At 26.8% G+C, this 15828-nt stretch overlaps 2 protein-coding genes across 2 annotated transcripts; both read left to right on the top strand.

Moving 5' to 3' along the window:
* Positions 1-1136: 1136 nt before the first annotated feature.
* On the top strand, positions 1137-4133 carry LOC137825654 (protein SULFUR DEFICIENCY-INDUCED 1-like). Its single transcript, XM_068631378.1, has 4 exons — positions 1137-1437; positions 2423-2635; positions 2797-2952; positions 3488-4133. The coding sequence occupies exons 1-4, from the start codon at positions 1321-1323 to the stop codon at positions 3890-3892; spliced, it is 891 nt and encodes a 296-aa protein (XP_068487479.1). The 5' UTR covers positions 1137-1320; the 3' UTR covers positions 3893-4133.
* A 4636-nt stretch (positions 4134-8769) lies between these two features.
* LOC137825653 (protein SULFUR DEFICIENCY-INDUCED 1-like) lies at positions 8770-11990 on the top strand. The gene is made up of 4 exons (XM_068631377.1): positions 8770-9075; positions 9417-9629; positions 11173-11328; positions 11420-11990. The coding sequence occupies exons 1-4, from the start codon at positions 8956-8958 to the stop codon at positions 11819-11821; spliced, it is 891 nt and encodes a 296-aa protein (XP_068487478.1). The 5' UTR covers positions 8770-8955; the 3' UTR covers positions 11822-11990.
* Positions 11991-15828: the final 3838 nt, after the last annotated feature.

Below are 15828 nucleotides of genomic sequence, written 5' to 3'. Positions count from 1 at the left end.
TATTTGGTTATAAAAAAGACATGAAAATTGTATTGAACAATTTTGTTCAGTAATTTCACCAATTTGAGTAATTAAAATGATATTATCATTTCTTTAACTCTTAATAAAAATTAAAATTAAAATTTTAAATATTCTTATTTTTTATAATAAAAGTATTTAGGTTTTAACGCAAAAAAAAAATTATTATTAAAATAATAAAATTAATTAGGTTATATAACAAATAATAAAACATAAAACTATTATTTCATACCAAAATTATTGGATAATTAATATTTTTTTATATATTTATTATGTAATTATGTTGAGTTTATCATATTTGAAATTTGTGAATTTGGTTGTGGAACCCAATGTATTACACAAAAACCCAATTCATAAAAATGTAATTACTATTCATTATTTAACTAATTATATTTTATTCATAAATAAATTGGTATGTATTTCTGATTATTTTTTATTTGTTCTCACAAATAAAGTAAAATTGTATTGATTTTAATATCTTTCTATTTCTAGCCTATTTCAAAACTTATAATACAAAATACAATAGTATTTAAATTGAAATAGAAAGAGAATATATAAAGATACAAGGTGAATTCTATTAACCAACAAAAAAAAATACGACAAAAACCTTAGATAAGAACTTCAGAATTGTTTTTGTTTTTAAGGAACTTATGGAATAAAATATTTCAATAATTCTTAAATCTAACCTTCACATTACAGGAGCACAAAAATAATTAATCTCAAGTAAAGAATCCAAAATAAAATTACAATTTTAAAGATATGGAACCAATGTTCTCCTAGTATCTCCAATATTCCATAGATTATTATCTGGGTCAATCTTTTTTTTAAAATTAATCTTTGGTATACATCAAATTTAGCATAACCATTATGAAAATAAGGAGTGCTTAAAATATCTGAAAAAGAGAAAACACCATCCTTAATTATTTCTTGTAGTGAAGACTGAAGAGGATACTGGTGAGGAGTGAACGTGGTACGAATTTGGCACTCTATCCTCACTGCAAAACGACACGTGAAACAATATTTATTACTAGATGCTACGTGGCGCATGGCTATTAGGTTTGAGGGGTTACATGATTAGTTGTTTTGTGTTATACTATGCACAACGAAATGTGGTCGCATTTCCATCTAGATTCACTTCTATGTCACAGATTCTTTTCTATATATTATCCTCTTTATGTCTTCGGTTTCTCTTTATGAGAATACACTCTCCCTTCACATCCTTTCTCTCTCTCATCTCATCACAATTCATAGAGACAGGACCAACAATTAAAACTGTTTGTTGTGTGAAACTGTGTGAGAAAGATGGAAGGAGTTAGTGCCTGCAAGAAAGGTTCAAAAGGAAAGAAAGATGACCTCTACCATGTTATTCATAAGGTGCCTTACGGAGATTCTCCTTATGTCAAAGCCAAACATGCTCAGGTATGTGTATATATATATATATATATATATATATATATATATATATATATATGCTTACACCTCTCAATTCTAGTTCACTTTTTGCTGCTGCTCAGAGCCTGTGGTTTGGTGGCTGAAATACTAAGTTAAAATCATTTTTGTCCACATGCATCATATACTGCACCATCTTTGTTCTTCTTGAATTTGACCTTAATTTTAAGTTTCTTTTGCAAGAATTTTTATGATTCACAGTATTAGGAGTGATTGAAAGTGTATTCTGCTGTTTTTGTACTTTTGGGGCTGTGAAATAGGGCTTTAGTGCTTTAGTGTAAATAGGGTCATTCTGAATTGACCACTGTGTGTATGGCATCATGCTATAACAAGTTACTCTGTTTGTTTCCCAAAAACATATTCAGAAGCATGGACATGTAATGAGCTATTTGTTTTGTTGACTTTTAGAGGGTTAACATCTACACAGCAAAGTACTGTAACTTCCACATTCTTTTTCTATCACATAATTTAGATCTGGTGCTTCTTTAACTTCCATAAAATTTTACAAATTCTAGGAATATATTTCCTTTTTGTTTTTGAAGCTATTTATATGATATCAAGTTTTATCTCTTTTTCTTCTGGTGGTCAACCTTTGAAGTTTAGTTCTCAATACAGCACTGACAGTGAGATCTAATAGGAGCAAGAAAAAAAAAAAGAGGGATAAAGACGGAGTAATAATGTTATTTATTTTCAAAGATACACTTACATTATCATGCATTAATCCTTGAAACATGATTATCCCTTAATAATGAGAATAATATGTGCTAAATGATAATCTTGCTTCATCGTGATATCAGATCTAGTTTCACTTAAGGATGCAAACACAGTAATAAACAACTAAAACTAATTAGCCAAGCCTCTTCACTATATATCAGTTGATGTATTTTCTTCTGATAGGACTTTCAATATATTTGAATTTGAATGAATACTTACCATTTTGTACATATGAGGTCAGTTGGTTGATAAGGACCCAGAAACAGCTATAGTGTGGTTTTGGAAGGCAATAAATGCAGGAGATAAAGTGGACAGTGCCCTAAAGGACATGGCAGTTGTGATGAAGCAATTGGATAGATCTGAAGAAGCTATTGAAGCCATCAAATCTTTTAGAGGCCTTTGTTCCAAACACTCACAAGAGTCACTTGATAATGTTCTTCTTGACCTTTACAAGGTATGAATCCCTTCAATACAATTTATATGCTTCTTTTAGTGGAATTTGTATGATTTTTTAAGGTCAAATGATCCATGATATATAAACACACAATTTTCATTTCATAATGATCAATCATGAAAAACTGTATGGTAAATCTATTTTTTTTTCCTGAAAAACAGAAATGTGGAAAAATAGAAGAGCAAATTGAATTGTTAAAGAGAAAGCTAAGACTAATCTACCAAGGAGAGGCCTTCAATGGAAGAACCACAAGAACTGCTCGCTCTCATGGCAAGAAGTTCCAAGTTTCCGTCAAGCAAGAAACTGCAAGATTATTGGTACTTAAATTATTTCTTATATATATATATAGACTTTGACAATTATTTTGCTTAGATATTGAAACTTCAAAAGAAGAAAAAAATATTGCATCATGAACATTTCTAGAGAATATGGCTAACATAATTTAGGTTTTTATAGGTACTATACTACACTACATGATTGTTGACCATTTCTTAGCTCTACATATTTAAATTACTTATGCCAGCTTTGAATCTGGTGTGAATTCTCTTTGAAAGCATCGTGCTAAAACCAAAGCTCTGAAAAATACTTCATAGTTTTAACTTTTCATGGGAATAGCATAATTGTGACCCTTAACCCAAGAATAATAAACAATAACAAAATAAAGTCAACTTTTTTTATTTTTATTTTATTTTATCTAATTTAGTAATCACAAAAAATACATAATTGAGTAATAAAAGATAATAACTCAATGGTCCATTACGTGTGATTTAGGCAATTAATCAAGGCATACCATAGCATTAGTTGAATGTGTAAAAGGTTTTGGTATAACATTGAATGATGATGATGGTGCAGGGAAACTTGGGGTGGGCCTACATGCAAAAGGAGAACTACATGATGGCAGAGGTTGTGTTCAAGAAAGCCCAAATGGTGGAAGCTGATGCGAACAAGGCTTGCAACTTGGGCCTGTGCCTTATGAGACAATCTCGTTATGAGGAAGCATATTACATCCTTGAAGAGGTTTTGCAAGGAAAAGTTGCAGGGTGTGATGAGATGAAATCAAGGAAAAGAGCAGAGGAACTGGTTCAAGAGTTGAATGGAAATCTTCCACAAGATGATGAGTTTATTGATTCTTTGGGGCTTGATGATGAGTTTGTGAAAGGGATAGATGATATGGTAAATGCATGGAACACAAACAGAACAAGAAGGCTTCCAATCTTTGAGCAAATCTCTTCCTTTAGAGATCAATTGGCATGTTAATAACTTCTCCTTTTCTTTTCTCTTGTTTATTCTTCATCTTAGCTTTAGCTTCTTGCAAGTATGTATATCCACCTCCTTCTCTTCTCTTGTTGCCTTTTCTCCCTCTACCCTTTTTCTTCCTAAAATGGTCAGAGAAAAAAAACTAGAATAAGCTTTGCTTGTATCTTGTAATTTAATAATAAAATATAGCACTCAATAAACAAGAGTGTAATGGGTTTATATAATATATGAGTTTGTTTAAGTTGTGATATTTTTTTAATTTATGAGATTAGACAAAATCATATTAATATTAATAATATAACTTTACAAAATCAGTTAAATTTGATTTAATTTCTAATCGAGTTGAATCTCAACTAAAATTTTATATTCAAGATGTTGATACCTATTAATAAATATTTTCAAAATATAATAAAGATGGATAGAAATAATCAAATTATAATAATATATAAGGTAAATGTACAATTTTATTTTACAAATCAATTTTCTGAGATTAAATTACACATAAAATTATTTATTTAGAGATATTGAATTAAAATATGAAATTGCTTAATAATAATGCAATATTGGTAATCAAGTCATAGATAAAATTATCTATCAACCGTGTAATATTGGTTGGTGATAAATTATGATTATGATATATGTTTTTGGTTGGGCATTCATTCCAATATCTTGTTTTTTTTTATGGAGAATGTACAATTCAAATTTGATTCCAGTAATTTTGTGATATAGTTTTTTCTGGTGTATCCATAAGTTTTCTTTCAATATTTTAAGCATTTTTTCTTTTATTCAAGTAATGGTTATTGACTTCTACGTCTTGTCATGAATAATAAATATACTTACACTTTTTTAAACAATTTGAACTTTTTTACAATTTTGACATTTACTCTTTTATTACATGAAAGTAAGTCGCATTTCATAAACAAAAGTTAATAAATGATAAATTAAACTTCTTAATAATTTAATCATTTACTATTTTATTTATTATTCAAATAAGGAAAAGAGCATAAGTTTAATTAAACAATTACACACTTGTGTTTGTATTAATTATCATATTCGTTAATACTATTTTACTTAAAAATTTAATAAAATACTGATTTAACATATGATTTATTTTTTAAACAATAATAACACAACATAAAAAATGAAAGATATAATTCTAGAATTAAACATTTTTCAGTGAAATTAGCTTCCACTATTCTTTTTTATATGTGTTAAATTTCTAAAAATGATAAAAATATGTATTAATATTCTAAAAATAAAAACTTAATATGAAAATATAGCAAAATAATCATTGATTTATCTTACTCTAAATTAGTGTAGTATTAGTAACTCTTGCAACACAGTAAATAAAAATACCTCAAGCAACATAAATTGTGGGAAATCAAGTGGGTGATTTATCATGAATAGTTATGGAACTTCTTTTAAAAACATTCAATAAGTTTGGCATATTGATTGAAAGTTTATATGTACCTAACTCTATAAAAAAAAGTTTGTCAAAGCACAAATAAACCTTTCTCATCAATGAACTTTCTAATAAAATATTTAATTATATTAAATTTGAATTAGTTTCATTTCAATTTTTTAATTTTTCAATTATTTTGCTTGATAATACAACTTAAATTTATAAACTTTTAATTTTCTCATTTCAATAAAGTATTTCAATTATCAAGAAATATAAAAAAAATATTTCAGCATCAAATATTTATTAATAATTTGTTTACTTGACCTATCAAAAGTCCAAGATTTTACTCTGCCGTGTTATTAATTGAGCCGAGAAAATATAACATTTATTGTGCCTCTAACTATTTGATATCCACTAAAATTAAAATTACTTTAATTTACTAGTATTACTTTTTCTTTTCCAATTTCATTATAATTGTTAATATACTATCATAATGGGTTTTTTACAATGCAGAAACGTAAAATTTAAAAAAAAATATAAATGGGTAAATTATGTTTCTAAAACATTAAAATAAAGAAGTGATATTTTGAAACATAATTTTATATTTTTTTAATTTAAATTTAGTAAAGTGATTGTTTTGAAAAAAAAACAAAAGCATGGGAGAAAATAGAAGAAGAAGAAAAAAAACTTGAATGGATATAAGCTGAAAATTGTAAACTATAACTAACTTTCTAAACTAAACTAAATAAGCTGTAAAATTCTAATTCTCCTTTTTTTTAATTGTCTTACATTATCTTATATTTATAATCTTGAAGAAAAGAAAAATAGGGGCCTAAGTTGCACCGAAATGGACCCACACTACAGTGAATACAATTACAAAAGTACCCCTAAGTAAATCTACTAAAACTTCTAATTTGCTACAAGTTTTGTGATTTATTTTAATTAGCTATGGACTCAAAACATTATGATCTAATTTTCCACAATATAGCTCTAAAAATAAGCTGAAACAAATATCTACGGGAAAGACCAGAAGTTTAGCCTAAAAATTCGGTATTAATTCAGTTTGAATTAAAATCTCTAATTACCTTCAAAAATATAAATTTCTACTGAAAACTAAGAATAAAACAACTAAAAACACTTCGAAGATACAATAAACATGTAAAAATAGAACAAAGTTAGAGTTATTACTAAATATTTACTATGTAATAATTTTTTTCACCAATGAAAAGAGGGAGAGAGGTTGCAACAATGATTATAACTAATAATAATAGTCAAATCATTGGAGAATGCACATGTCAGAGCAAAATATCAACACCTAATAATTTTGAAGAAATGTTGAAAATAAGTTTAACATGGATATACTTTGCATGTAAGATAATATATCTAACAAACGATAAAACATTATGCAGTTTATCTTTACGTCTAATAAGCATATTTGTTGCGTAGACAATACACACATAATCTAAGCTAACCTCATACATCACGAATATCTTTGTACTTATTCTATGTTGTAAGAAATGTTTGATACTTTTGTCTATTAAAGAGATTTGTTTGCAAGAACAAGTCACATCAAATGATTCCTCTAAGAAAGAGTTAACACTACAAGAAAATATGGAATTACATACGGATAAAAATCTATATATAAAGTGAACGTTACATACGGATTCTATTCAGTATGTAAATAGACATTACATACAGATTTTTCCGTATGTAAACCAAAGATAATTACATACGATTATAATCCGTATGTATCTTTGGTGCCATGAAACGAAAATAATTACATATGGATATAATCCGTATGTAAGATATCTAAAATTTAATTAAAAAAATAAAAATTATTACGTACGGATATAATCCATATGTAAGACATTTAAATATTTATTAAAAAAATTGTTACATACATATATAATACATATATAATTCATATGTAACTTATTTTAAATTTAATTAAAAAATAATAAAAAGTGTTACATACAAATTATATCCATATGTAATGTATTAAAAATTTATTTAAAAAAATGTTACATACTGAATATAACTTATTTTAAATTTAATTTAAAAATAATAAAAAGTGTTACATATATATTATAATATCAGTATGTAATGTATTAAAAATTAATAATATTAATAATATAAATTATATTAATAATACAAATTATATTAGTAATATTAATATTAATAATAAGGATAAGTATAATAAAAATCATAATATAATATGATAAAAAAATTTGGAGGTTAAAAATTCTTTAATTTAAAAAAAAATTAAAACAAAATTCAAAGATTCATTCTTGTATATTATAGTCAAAGACAAATACTCATTATGTACTTTTAATTTATATGTTTAACCCAAAAATTATAGTTAAAGAAATTATAAATCCACTAAAGTGTGATCAATTAACAAATTTATTGTGAGGCTGAATAAATTATGGTATGAATTATTATATTTTTATATAATATTTTGAACAGGTTAAAACAAGTATTTAAGGTTTATAATAAATTGTTTAGTGAATTGAAGCATGAAAACTATTGAGCACCATAGACGAGATGAATATTGTGTCCTTAAAATGTAGAGAGCATTTAAGGATCACTCAAAATCAAGCAAATAAAGAATATATATGGAAATCAAAGAAAAAGAAAAAAGTTATTTCTATTATCACATACCTTACCTGGTCATACTAAAAATAACTATTCCATAAATCTTAAAACATCAACTTCCGATCATTAAACAACTTATCAATTAAGTATCTTGCATTATGATCATTTTCACTATTCAATCAATCAAATCCATATTTTCCTACTTTTATGCTATCTTATTTACATTTATTATATTGATTTCTAATTACTACTATTCAAGCAATCCCTTCTAATAAATTAATTAACTATAACTTACAAAAAAAAAATATATATATATATATATATATATAATTTTCTATTAAAAATACAGTTAATGAATGATAATAATTAACTTTAAATACTCAAATCTTATAATATTTTTCTTTCTAATTATTATTACTTATAAACATAGTTAACATTATTTTTTAATAACCATCATAGTTTTAAATTAAATAATAATTATTAGTATAACCACTTTGAACAATGTCATTTAATACTAATTCTGATCAAAATTATTTTTACTAATTGTCAAATTTATATGATTTTTATTAAACAGAAATAGTTTAGTAAATTCTTTTAAATAACAGAAAAAACATCCATACAAAAAGAAAAGCATGATCTGAATTGGGGTGTAGGAGAAAAAGGTTTATTTTTATTTGGGTCTATTGTGAAAAAAAAAAAAAGATCACAGAAAACAAAGTAGCTTTTTTGTTTTTCTTGGCTTTTTCTGTAAACGGTTGAAGCTGGGTGCACGTTGTTTCCGAAGGCGAAATCACAGGCCGCCACGTGTCCCAGAAAGCAAAGTAGTTTGCTCACAGTCGTCGATTGACTCAACAGCGTGAAAAGTGACAGAAAAAGGAACAAGGACGCGAAGGCGTCCAGGTTCACAACGTTGTTCTCTCACCCTCTGTTTCAACCTCAACACAATTGTGCGTTGAAACTCGAACGCGTAAAAATCCTAACTAACGAAAGAAGAAAGAAAAGAAGAACAGCCAATTTTGTTGTTGTTTCTTATTTTGTGTGTGTTTCTGTGTGTCTCACAACAGTGATGGAAGAAACAAGTGGCTCCAACAACAGTTCCTCAAGAGGAAAAAAAGAAGACCTTTACCATGTACTTCACAAGCTTCCTTATGGGGACACCCCTTATGTCAGAGCAAAACATGCCCAGGTACATAACCTCTTTCTTTGCTTTAATCTCAATTTCTTTTCAATCATTCTTTAAGGAGGTTATGGATGTAGTAAACGTGATTCTGGTTAACTCTAAGGTGTTTTTCCTTTTTTGATTAATTCATTGATTGATTTCTAAATTACACCACTTGTGTTTGTGTATTTGATGTTGATACAGAGATTGAGATTGATAATTATGGTGATTCATGATTTGGTTGTTTGATTCAAGAAGCATATGAATCTGATTGATCTTTGTGTGTTTTTGTTAAAGCACAAGTGAAGTTATTAGGCATATAATAATGGATTTTGTTGTGGTAATGAACAATGATGTGAATTGTGAAGCTGGTAGTGAAGGATTTGGAAGCTGCAATTGTGTTGTTTTGGAAAGCAATAAACAGTGGGGACAAAGTGGACAGTGCTCTGAAGGACATGGCAGTGGTGATGAAGCAATTGGAGAGATCTGAAGAAGCCATTGAAGCCATTTCTTCATTTAGAGCTCTTTGCTCCAAACAATCCCAAGAGTCCCTTGATAATGTACTCATAGATCTCTACAAGGTATACCTTTATGTCTATTTTGTAGCTCACCTTTCACTCAAATTGCTAATCACACTCACAAATTTCAACTTTTAACTTAAATGCATCTTCAATTACACTAAAAAAAAAATATAAATTAATTTTAGAAAAAAAATAATAATTAGTTGTTATAGGGATTAAAGTAGAGAACATTTTAGAGAAAAAGAAATTTTAATTTCTATAATTGTTAAATGGTATCTAATTAGCAACTAAGATTTTTGCTATCAAATTTATAATTTAAATAATTGGTAGTTAAAACCTTGGTATCTAATTATATACCAATTTAGAAACTATTTAACAATAATATAAACTAATTTAGAAATATTTTTTTTAGTTTTTAAAATGGTCTCTAATTTAGTTACTGTTACAACTAATTATTTTGGTATTTAAATATTGGTTTCTATTGGATGATTTTCTGTAGTGTTAAAGTTTCTTCCTCAATTTTATTTTAACTTGAACAAACAAAATCTTTTAATAAATTTGCCATTAGAGGGATTTTACGTGCCATGTCTAGTTTATTTGAAACTAAGTGCGACACATAGAATTTTTTGCTTCTTTACAGTAAAAACACAAATTTTTATGTAAAGTTAAATAAAATTTATTTAAAACATATTTAAGTAAAAAAATTATTTACAATATCGATTATATGTATTTTTTAAGAATGATGTGATACTGTTGAATATCCTCTTTGGATGAATATTTTTTTTCATGATCCAACCATTTCTCTGATGACAAGTGTTTTAAGTTTTTTTATTTTTTATTTTGCGAGAACAAAATAGTAATATTTTATTATATTATTTTGCTCATTAAGACTATATGATGTCTCTTTGGATTTAAATATAGATAAAACTATCTGATTTTACTATGCTTAAGAATGTTAGTTTAATTTATTTAATGCTCCTGACTTTATAAAATAAATAACTATAACTATATTTTATCAATGATACTCAATCATACTTATTGGGATGGTCTTAATTTTAAACATAAGAATGGCATTAAATAGGATCAAGTTAGTTACAATTTAATTATATTTAAGTCCACTAAATATAAACTTTTTAACTTATATTTGTGTGCAAGTGAAGTAATATCTCCAAAAATGAAGTCCATGTTATTTACTTTTCTTTTTTCTTTTTTTATTTACTCCCTCCATCTAAAACTCACTTCTGAAAATGATTGCAGTTGTAAGCTTTAAACAAAATTCAAATTTATTGATATTCTGAGTTTTTTTTATTTTATTTTGACTCCAAGTAAACAACATCGAAGTTTGTATTTGCAGAAGAAATGAAATATTGAGAGAGTAATACTATTTTAATAGTATAGTTTTAATAAGTGACATATTCATTCATTGTTAATCGTGTGAAAACCTTAAAAGTTTCAAACATAAAAGGACTAAGTTAATTAATTTATTTCATTGCTTATACTTATCATATGTCTTTTTTTTTGGTAGAATTTTATGTGTTTTATTCTTTGTTGGTGCTATAAATAGGATTGTTTATACATAAAAATTGATTTGTTGAAATGGTAGAAATGTGGGAAAATAGATGAACAAATAGAATTGCTGAAGAGAAAGTTGAAGTTGATCTACCAAGGTGAGGCCTTCAATGGAAAACCCACCAAGACAGCACGCTCTCATGGCAAAAAGTTCCAAGTTTCTATTAAACAAGAAACCTCAAGATTACTGGTATTTTATCTCAAACAAAAACCTTTATTTTTACTTATTATTCAACTCCTATGTTTTCACTTTTAAGATTATTACCATTGTTTTTCTACAGGGAAACCTGGGCTGGGCCTACATGCAAAAGACGAACTACATGATGGCCGAAGTGGTGTATCGGAAAGCCCAAATGATTGATCCAGATTGTAACAAGGCCTATAACTTGGGCCTGTGCCTCGTTAAACAGGCCAAATTTGAGGAGGCCCAGTTTTTCCTTGAAGCTGTGTTAAAAGGAAATCTTCCGGGCTCAGACGATAGCAAGTCAAGGAAACGGGCCCAAGATTTGCTAAAAGAGTTGAGGTCCATGCTACCTCCTCCTCAATTGTCAGATCTTTTGGGCCTGGATGATGAGTTCATCAAAGGCCTGGAACGGTTGGTTAATGAATGGGGTCCAATTAGATCAAAGAGACTTCCAATTTTTGAGGAGATTTCTTCATTTAGAGATCAATTAGCTTGTTAAATTCATATACTTTGTGTAGATTTTTAATGTGTTGGAGAAGTTACTTTTTTGTGAGGAATTGAATGGAGTGGAGATCTAGATGTAAATTAATAGTGAGAACAAAACAATAAGTCAATTGTTTTTAAGAACTTCAATGAGAATTTTGGAAGCCCACTTTTGATTGATAGAATTATTGGAAGCGAAGATGAAATCCTTTCTACATTAACCAATTGGAGGTTGTTTCCCATAGGAACTTTTGTTCTAAAACAATATATTTTGAATTCTATAATCCGAATGTATATTTTTTTCTATTTACATATTTCGGATTGTAGAATTTGGAAGGTATTCTATTCTATAATATCTAATTTGTTTTTCTTAAAATCACATTCTAGATTACAAATTTCAAAAAATATCATGGGATCTGAAAATAACTTTCAAATTTTATAATTCAAAAATACCTTTTGAATCTCATAATCTTCTGAAATGTATTTTTTCTATATTATAGAATCTTGAAAGTATTCCCAATCCAAAAATACCTAGAGAATTTGAAATTGTTTCATACCATCCATTCCAAAATAAATAAAAAAACATCAATAAAGTAAAGGATGTTTATTGTATTTTAAGAAGTATGGGTTGCGATAAGAAGGTATGAAGGTGCACGCTCAAATTGGATTTTGATTAATTAAAGTGTAATTTGGAATGCAAAATCTGAACTTTAGCTTGACCAATGCCATAATATTCATTACTCATAAGTAATTCAATCAAATAATTGTGAAATCTATAGTGTCACATTAATTTCTCTATAATTTAATGTTTGGGTTGAAATTTATTTTTTAAATGTAATCCATTTTAGTGTTCACAAGATATATTATATGTTGATCCGTTTCATGTTTGAGTTAAAATAACTATTTAATAATAATGTATAAATGAACACATAAAAAGCTGACCAAGTATATAAATTGCACTTATATTATATGTCAGATTTTAATTTGAATGTAAATAACTAGATATGAAACAAGATAAATATTTCAATTTATTTATGAAAACAACACAGACAAGATAAAAAAGATCTTACTATATAATTATTTGGACATTTTTTTTATCTTATTATGTGTAGGTCGTTGCCCTTCATTCTAAGTCCAAGGCCCACCCAATAGTATGTATGGAAGCACTAAAACTTGCATTTTTTTTCATTGAAGGACTGAGTACTACTTAAAATAACACCAAACTTAGACTAAATAAAAGGTTTAACATACACTTCTAATTACTCAAGAATAATATTAAATTATTTTGTTTATTTATAATCAAAAATATTTTTTTAATCAAAAAATAAATTTGTATTTACTTATATACTCTATGCATCCGCTAAAAGAATAATAACAATTTCTTTATAATAAAAAATAATAAAATAGAAAAAATATATTATAGCTTCACATCAGAGCATGAAATGTAATTTTCGTAATTAATAATTTTTTTTATTAATTACATTTTCATAATACTCTTTTATTTTACTTTTAATATTTAAGCTTAATTAAGTTTTAAATTTCTCACCAATTTGACTATTTTCAATTAAGTTTTTATGATTTTTTTTGCTAAATAGAGTGTACAAAAATTTTATATTTTTTAATTGACTTTTTGTCATTTAATTCTACCATCAATTTGGTTGACGTCATTATTACATTGCATCATCATTGTTAAAGTGTTTTCACATAAAAGTAAAAATAAATATAATTAAGTTTGAAGTCTTTTATAAATTTTGTAATTTTAATTGAGTTTCTATTAAAAAAATTGAGTGTTTAAAATTTTTATATTTTTTAATTGAGTTCCTACCATGCATTAGAATGAATTACGTGATCATTTGATTTTGTAATTTCAAGTACAATAACACGAACTTGAACAATAAAAAGAATGAAATTATGAAACTTTAATTATTTTTACCAAACAACTTTGTTTTGTATCTCTACATTGTTTTACAATTTAATTAAAAAATGAAATGATGTCATTTTAGTAAAAATAATTAGGGTTCTAAATAACTATTTTTATTATTTTTTAAGTTCGTGATATTACGCTTGAGACACAAAATTAAACAGTCACTTCACTTCACTTGCCGACAAATTCCAATATTGAAAATACCCTAAATTTATGAGTGACTCAAAACTTAATTATGTTTAATATTTATATATTTTTATCAATAAATTTTCCATTGAGGTATAGCTTTTACAATGAAAATATTCAATGATATTGATCTTTAAGCACAAGCTTTTCTATATTTATCTTTTATGAAATATAACTGAGGTTTAATATGGATTAAAATGGAATGTGCTTCAACTAATTCACTAAAGAGAAGATTTATATTGTACACCTAGAAGAGATTTAAAGAGACTCAAAATTTTATTAAAATTCATTTTTTTTTAGGTCAATGGTATGAGTTTCAATCAATCTCTAGGATATGTCTCAAAATCAATTACTTTTTAAACTTATCAGCCTCATTCACTTATGTCTGAGGCTGGAGACTGCGAGATCATGGTCGAACCTAATAATAGGGTAAAACGAACCTGACGCCAATCTCTTGCAATAGTGAAAACATCCCATTTACTTCTCGATTAGGAACAACGATTGTAGAGATTGACTAGATATATGGGATTGTAATTAATTTGGGAATGTAGCTGAAAATAAAATCAAGTACAAGGAGAAGGGGGAGCACTACTAGATATAAGGGGGAAGGGGGTGACCTGGTAAAGGAGAACAACAACTCGACTAGGAACCACTGTTTCTGACTAAACTAAATGCTCTAGTTGAGAGACATCCTACTTGGCTATAACATTTTGACACCCACCATGGGGCAGGTAAATCAATCATGCATCATTTTTAGAAATGCAAGTGACAGGAAGAACGATGACACAAAGAAATGAGAGACAATACATCAAATCTTGGTCGTGAAATATCAAAACCTTCATGTTTAAGTTATGTACTCTTTTTCTTATAGATTTTTTACATCTTGTTTTTGTAAGATTTTTAATAAGGCATAATGAAAATAATTAGCATGTATTGATCATATTACGGTTAATATTTTCGGTGAAACCATATCGTATTTGTGAAGTAGTAAAAGGAAAACATATCTTTTAGAATCATTGGACGGTGGTTGTATACCAAAAACAGAAAATTTATTTTCTATTTTTATTATATGTTCTAACTATTTTAATAGCAACCCATCATGTTTTAAAGCATTATCCAATTGGGAATGGTTGCCAACCAGAAATTTCCTAAACAAACCAAAACAAATTTATCAATTTAAAGAGTATTTATGATTCACCCAAATTTTTTAATTAATTTGAATTCAAATTTTCTTAAATTAGGATGTTTATGTTTCTGGTGACGATAGGTTTATCTACATTTATTTTAATTTTGTCCATAATTTTGATGAAGTTTTACCTTGTGGCTTTAAGAAGAAGTTTATGAGTAATGGTGAAAAATAGGTTGATGTGCATTCTATCATTCTCATTTTCTATAACGTTGTAGCTCCACACAATCCGTCATTTTTAATAGTCATAATATTATATTTTCTCACTACAAGAAAACTATGAAATAGAAACCAATTTGTAGAAACCAAAATAATTAGTTGCAATAGTAACTAAATTAGAGACCATTTTAGAAACTAAAAAGAAATTTGGTATCTAAATTAGTTTCTATTATTTTCTATTATTCTTAAATAGTTTCTAAATTGGTATCTAATTAGCAACCAAGGTTTTTGCTACCAAATTTAGAAACTAAATAATTGGTAGTTAAAACCTTAGTTGCTAATTAGATACCAATTTAGAAACTATTTAACAATAATAGAAAACAATAGAAACTAATTTAGAAACCAATTTTTTTTTTAGTTTCTAAAATGGTCTCTATTTTAGTTCTTATTGTAACTAATTATTTTGGTCTCTAACATTTGGTTTCTATTTCATGATTTTCTTGTAGTGTCTTAAATCAGTGCAACAATGCCAAGAATCATTCTTTTTTTAACTAGAACCAAGGGAGAA

This window comes from Phaseolus vulgaris, chromosome 8 (assembly GCF_000499845.2).
Source record: "Phaseolus vulgaris cultivar G19833 chromosome 8, P. vulgaris v2.0, whole genome shotgun sequence".
In the NCBI taxonomy this organism is placed as follows: Eukaryota; Viridiplantae; Streptophyta; class Magnoliopsida; order Fabales; family Fabaceae; genus Phaseolus; species Phaseolus vulgaris.
This window is presented reverse-complemented; position numbering and strand designations above follow the sequence as displayed.

What these genes read in the sequence shown, in the direction of transcription:
- LOC137825653 (XM_068631377.1), top strand. Translation starts at nt 8,956, where the DNA reads ATGGAAGAAACAAGTGGCTCCAACAACAGTTCCTCAAGAGGAAAAAAA. An exon ending in TCAGAGCAAAACATGCCCAG is followed by an intron (nt 9,076 to 9,416) that starts GTACATAACCTC and finishes TGAATTGTGAAG; the next exon opens with CTGGTAGTGAAGGATTTGGA. An exon ending in TACTCATAGATCTCTACAAG is followed by an intron (nt 9,630 to 11,172) that starts GTATACCTTTAT and finishes TTGAAATGGTAG; the next exon opens with AAATGTGGGAAAATAGATGA.
- LOC137825654 (XM_068631378.1), top strand. Translation starts at nt 1,321, where the DNA reads ATGGAAGGAGTTAGTGCCTGCAAGAAAGGTTCAAAAGGAAAGAAAGAT. An exon ending in TTCTTCTTGACCTTTACAAG is followed by an intron (nt 2,636 to 2,796) that starts GTATGAATCCCT and finishes CCTGAAAAACAG; the next exon opens with AAATGTGGAAAAATAGAAGA. An exon ending in AAGAAACTGCAAGATTATTG is followed by an intron (nt 2,953 to 3,487) that starts GTACTTAAATTA and finishes ATGATGGTGCAG; the next exon opens with GGAAACTTGGGGTGGGCCTA.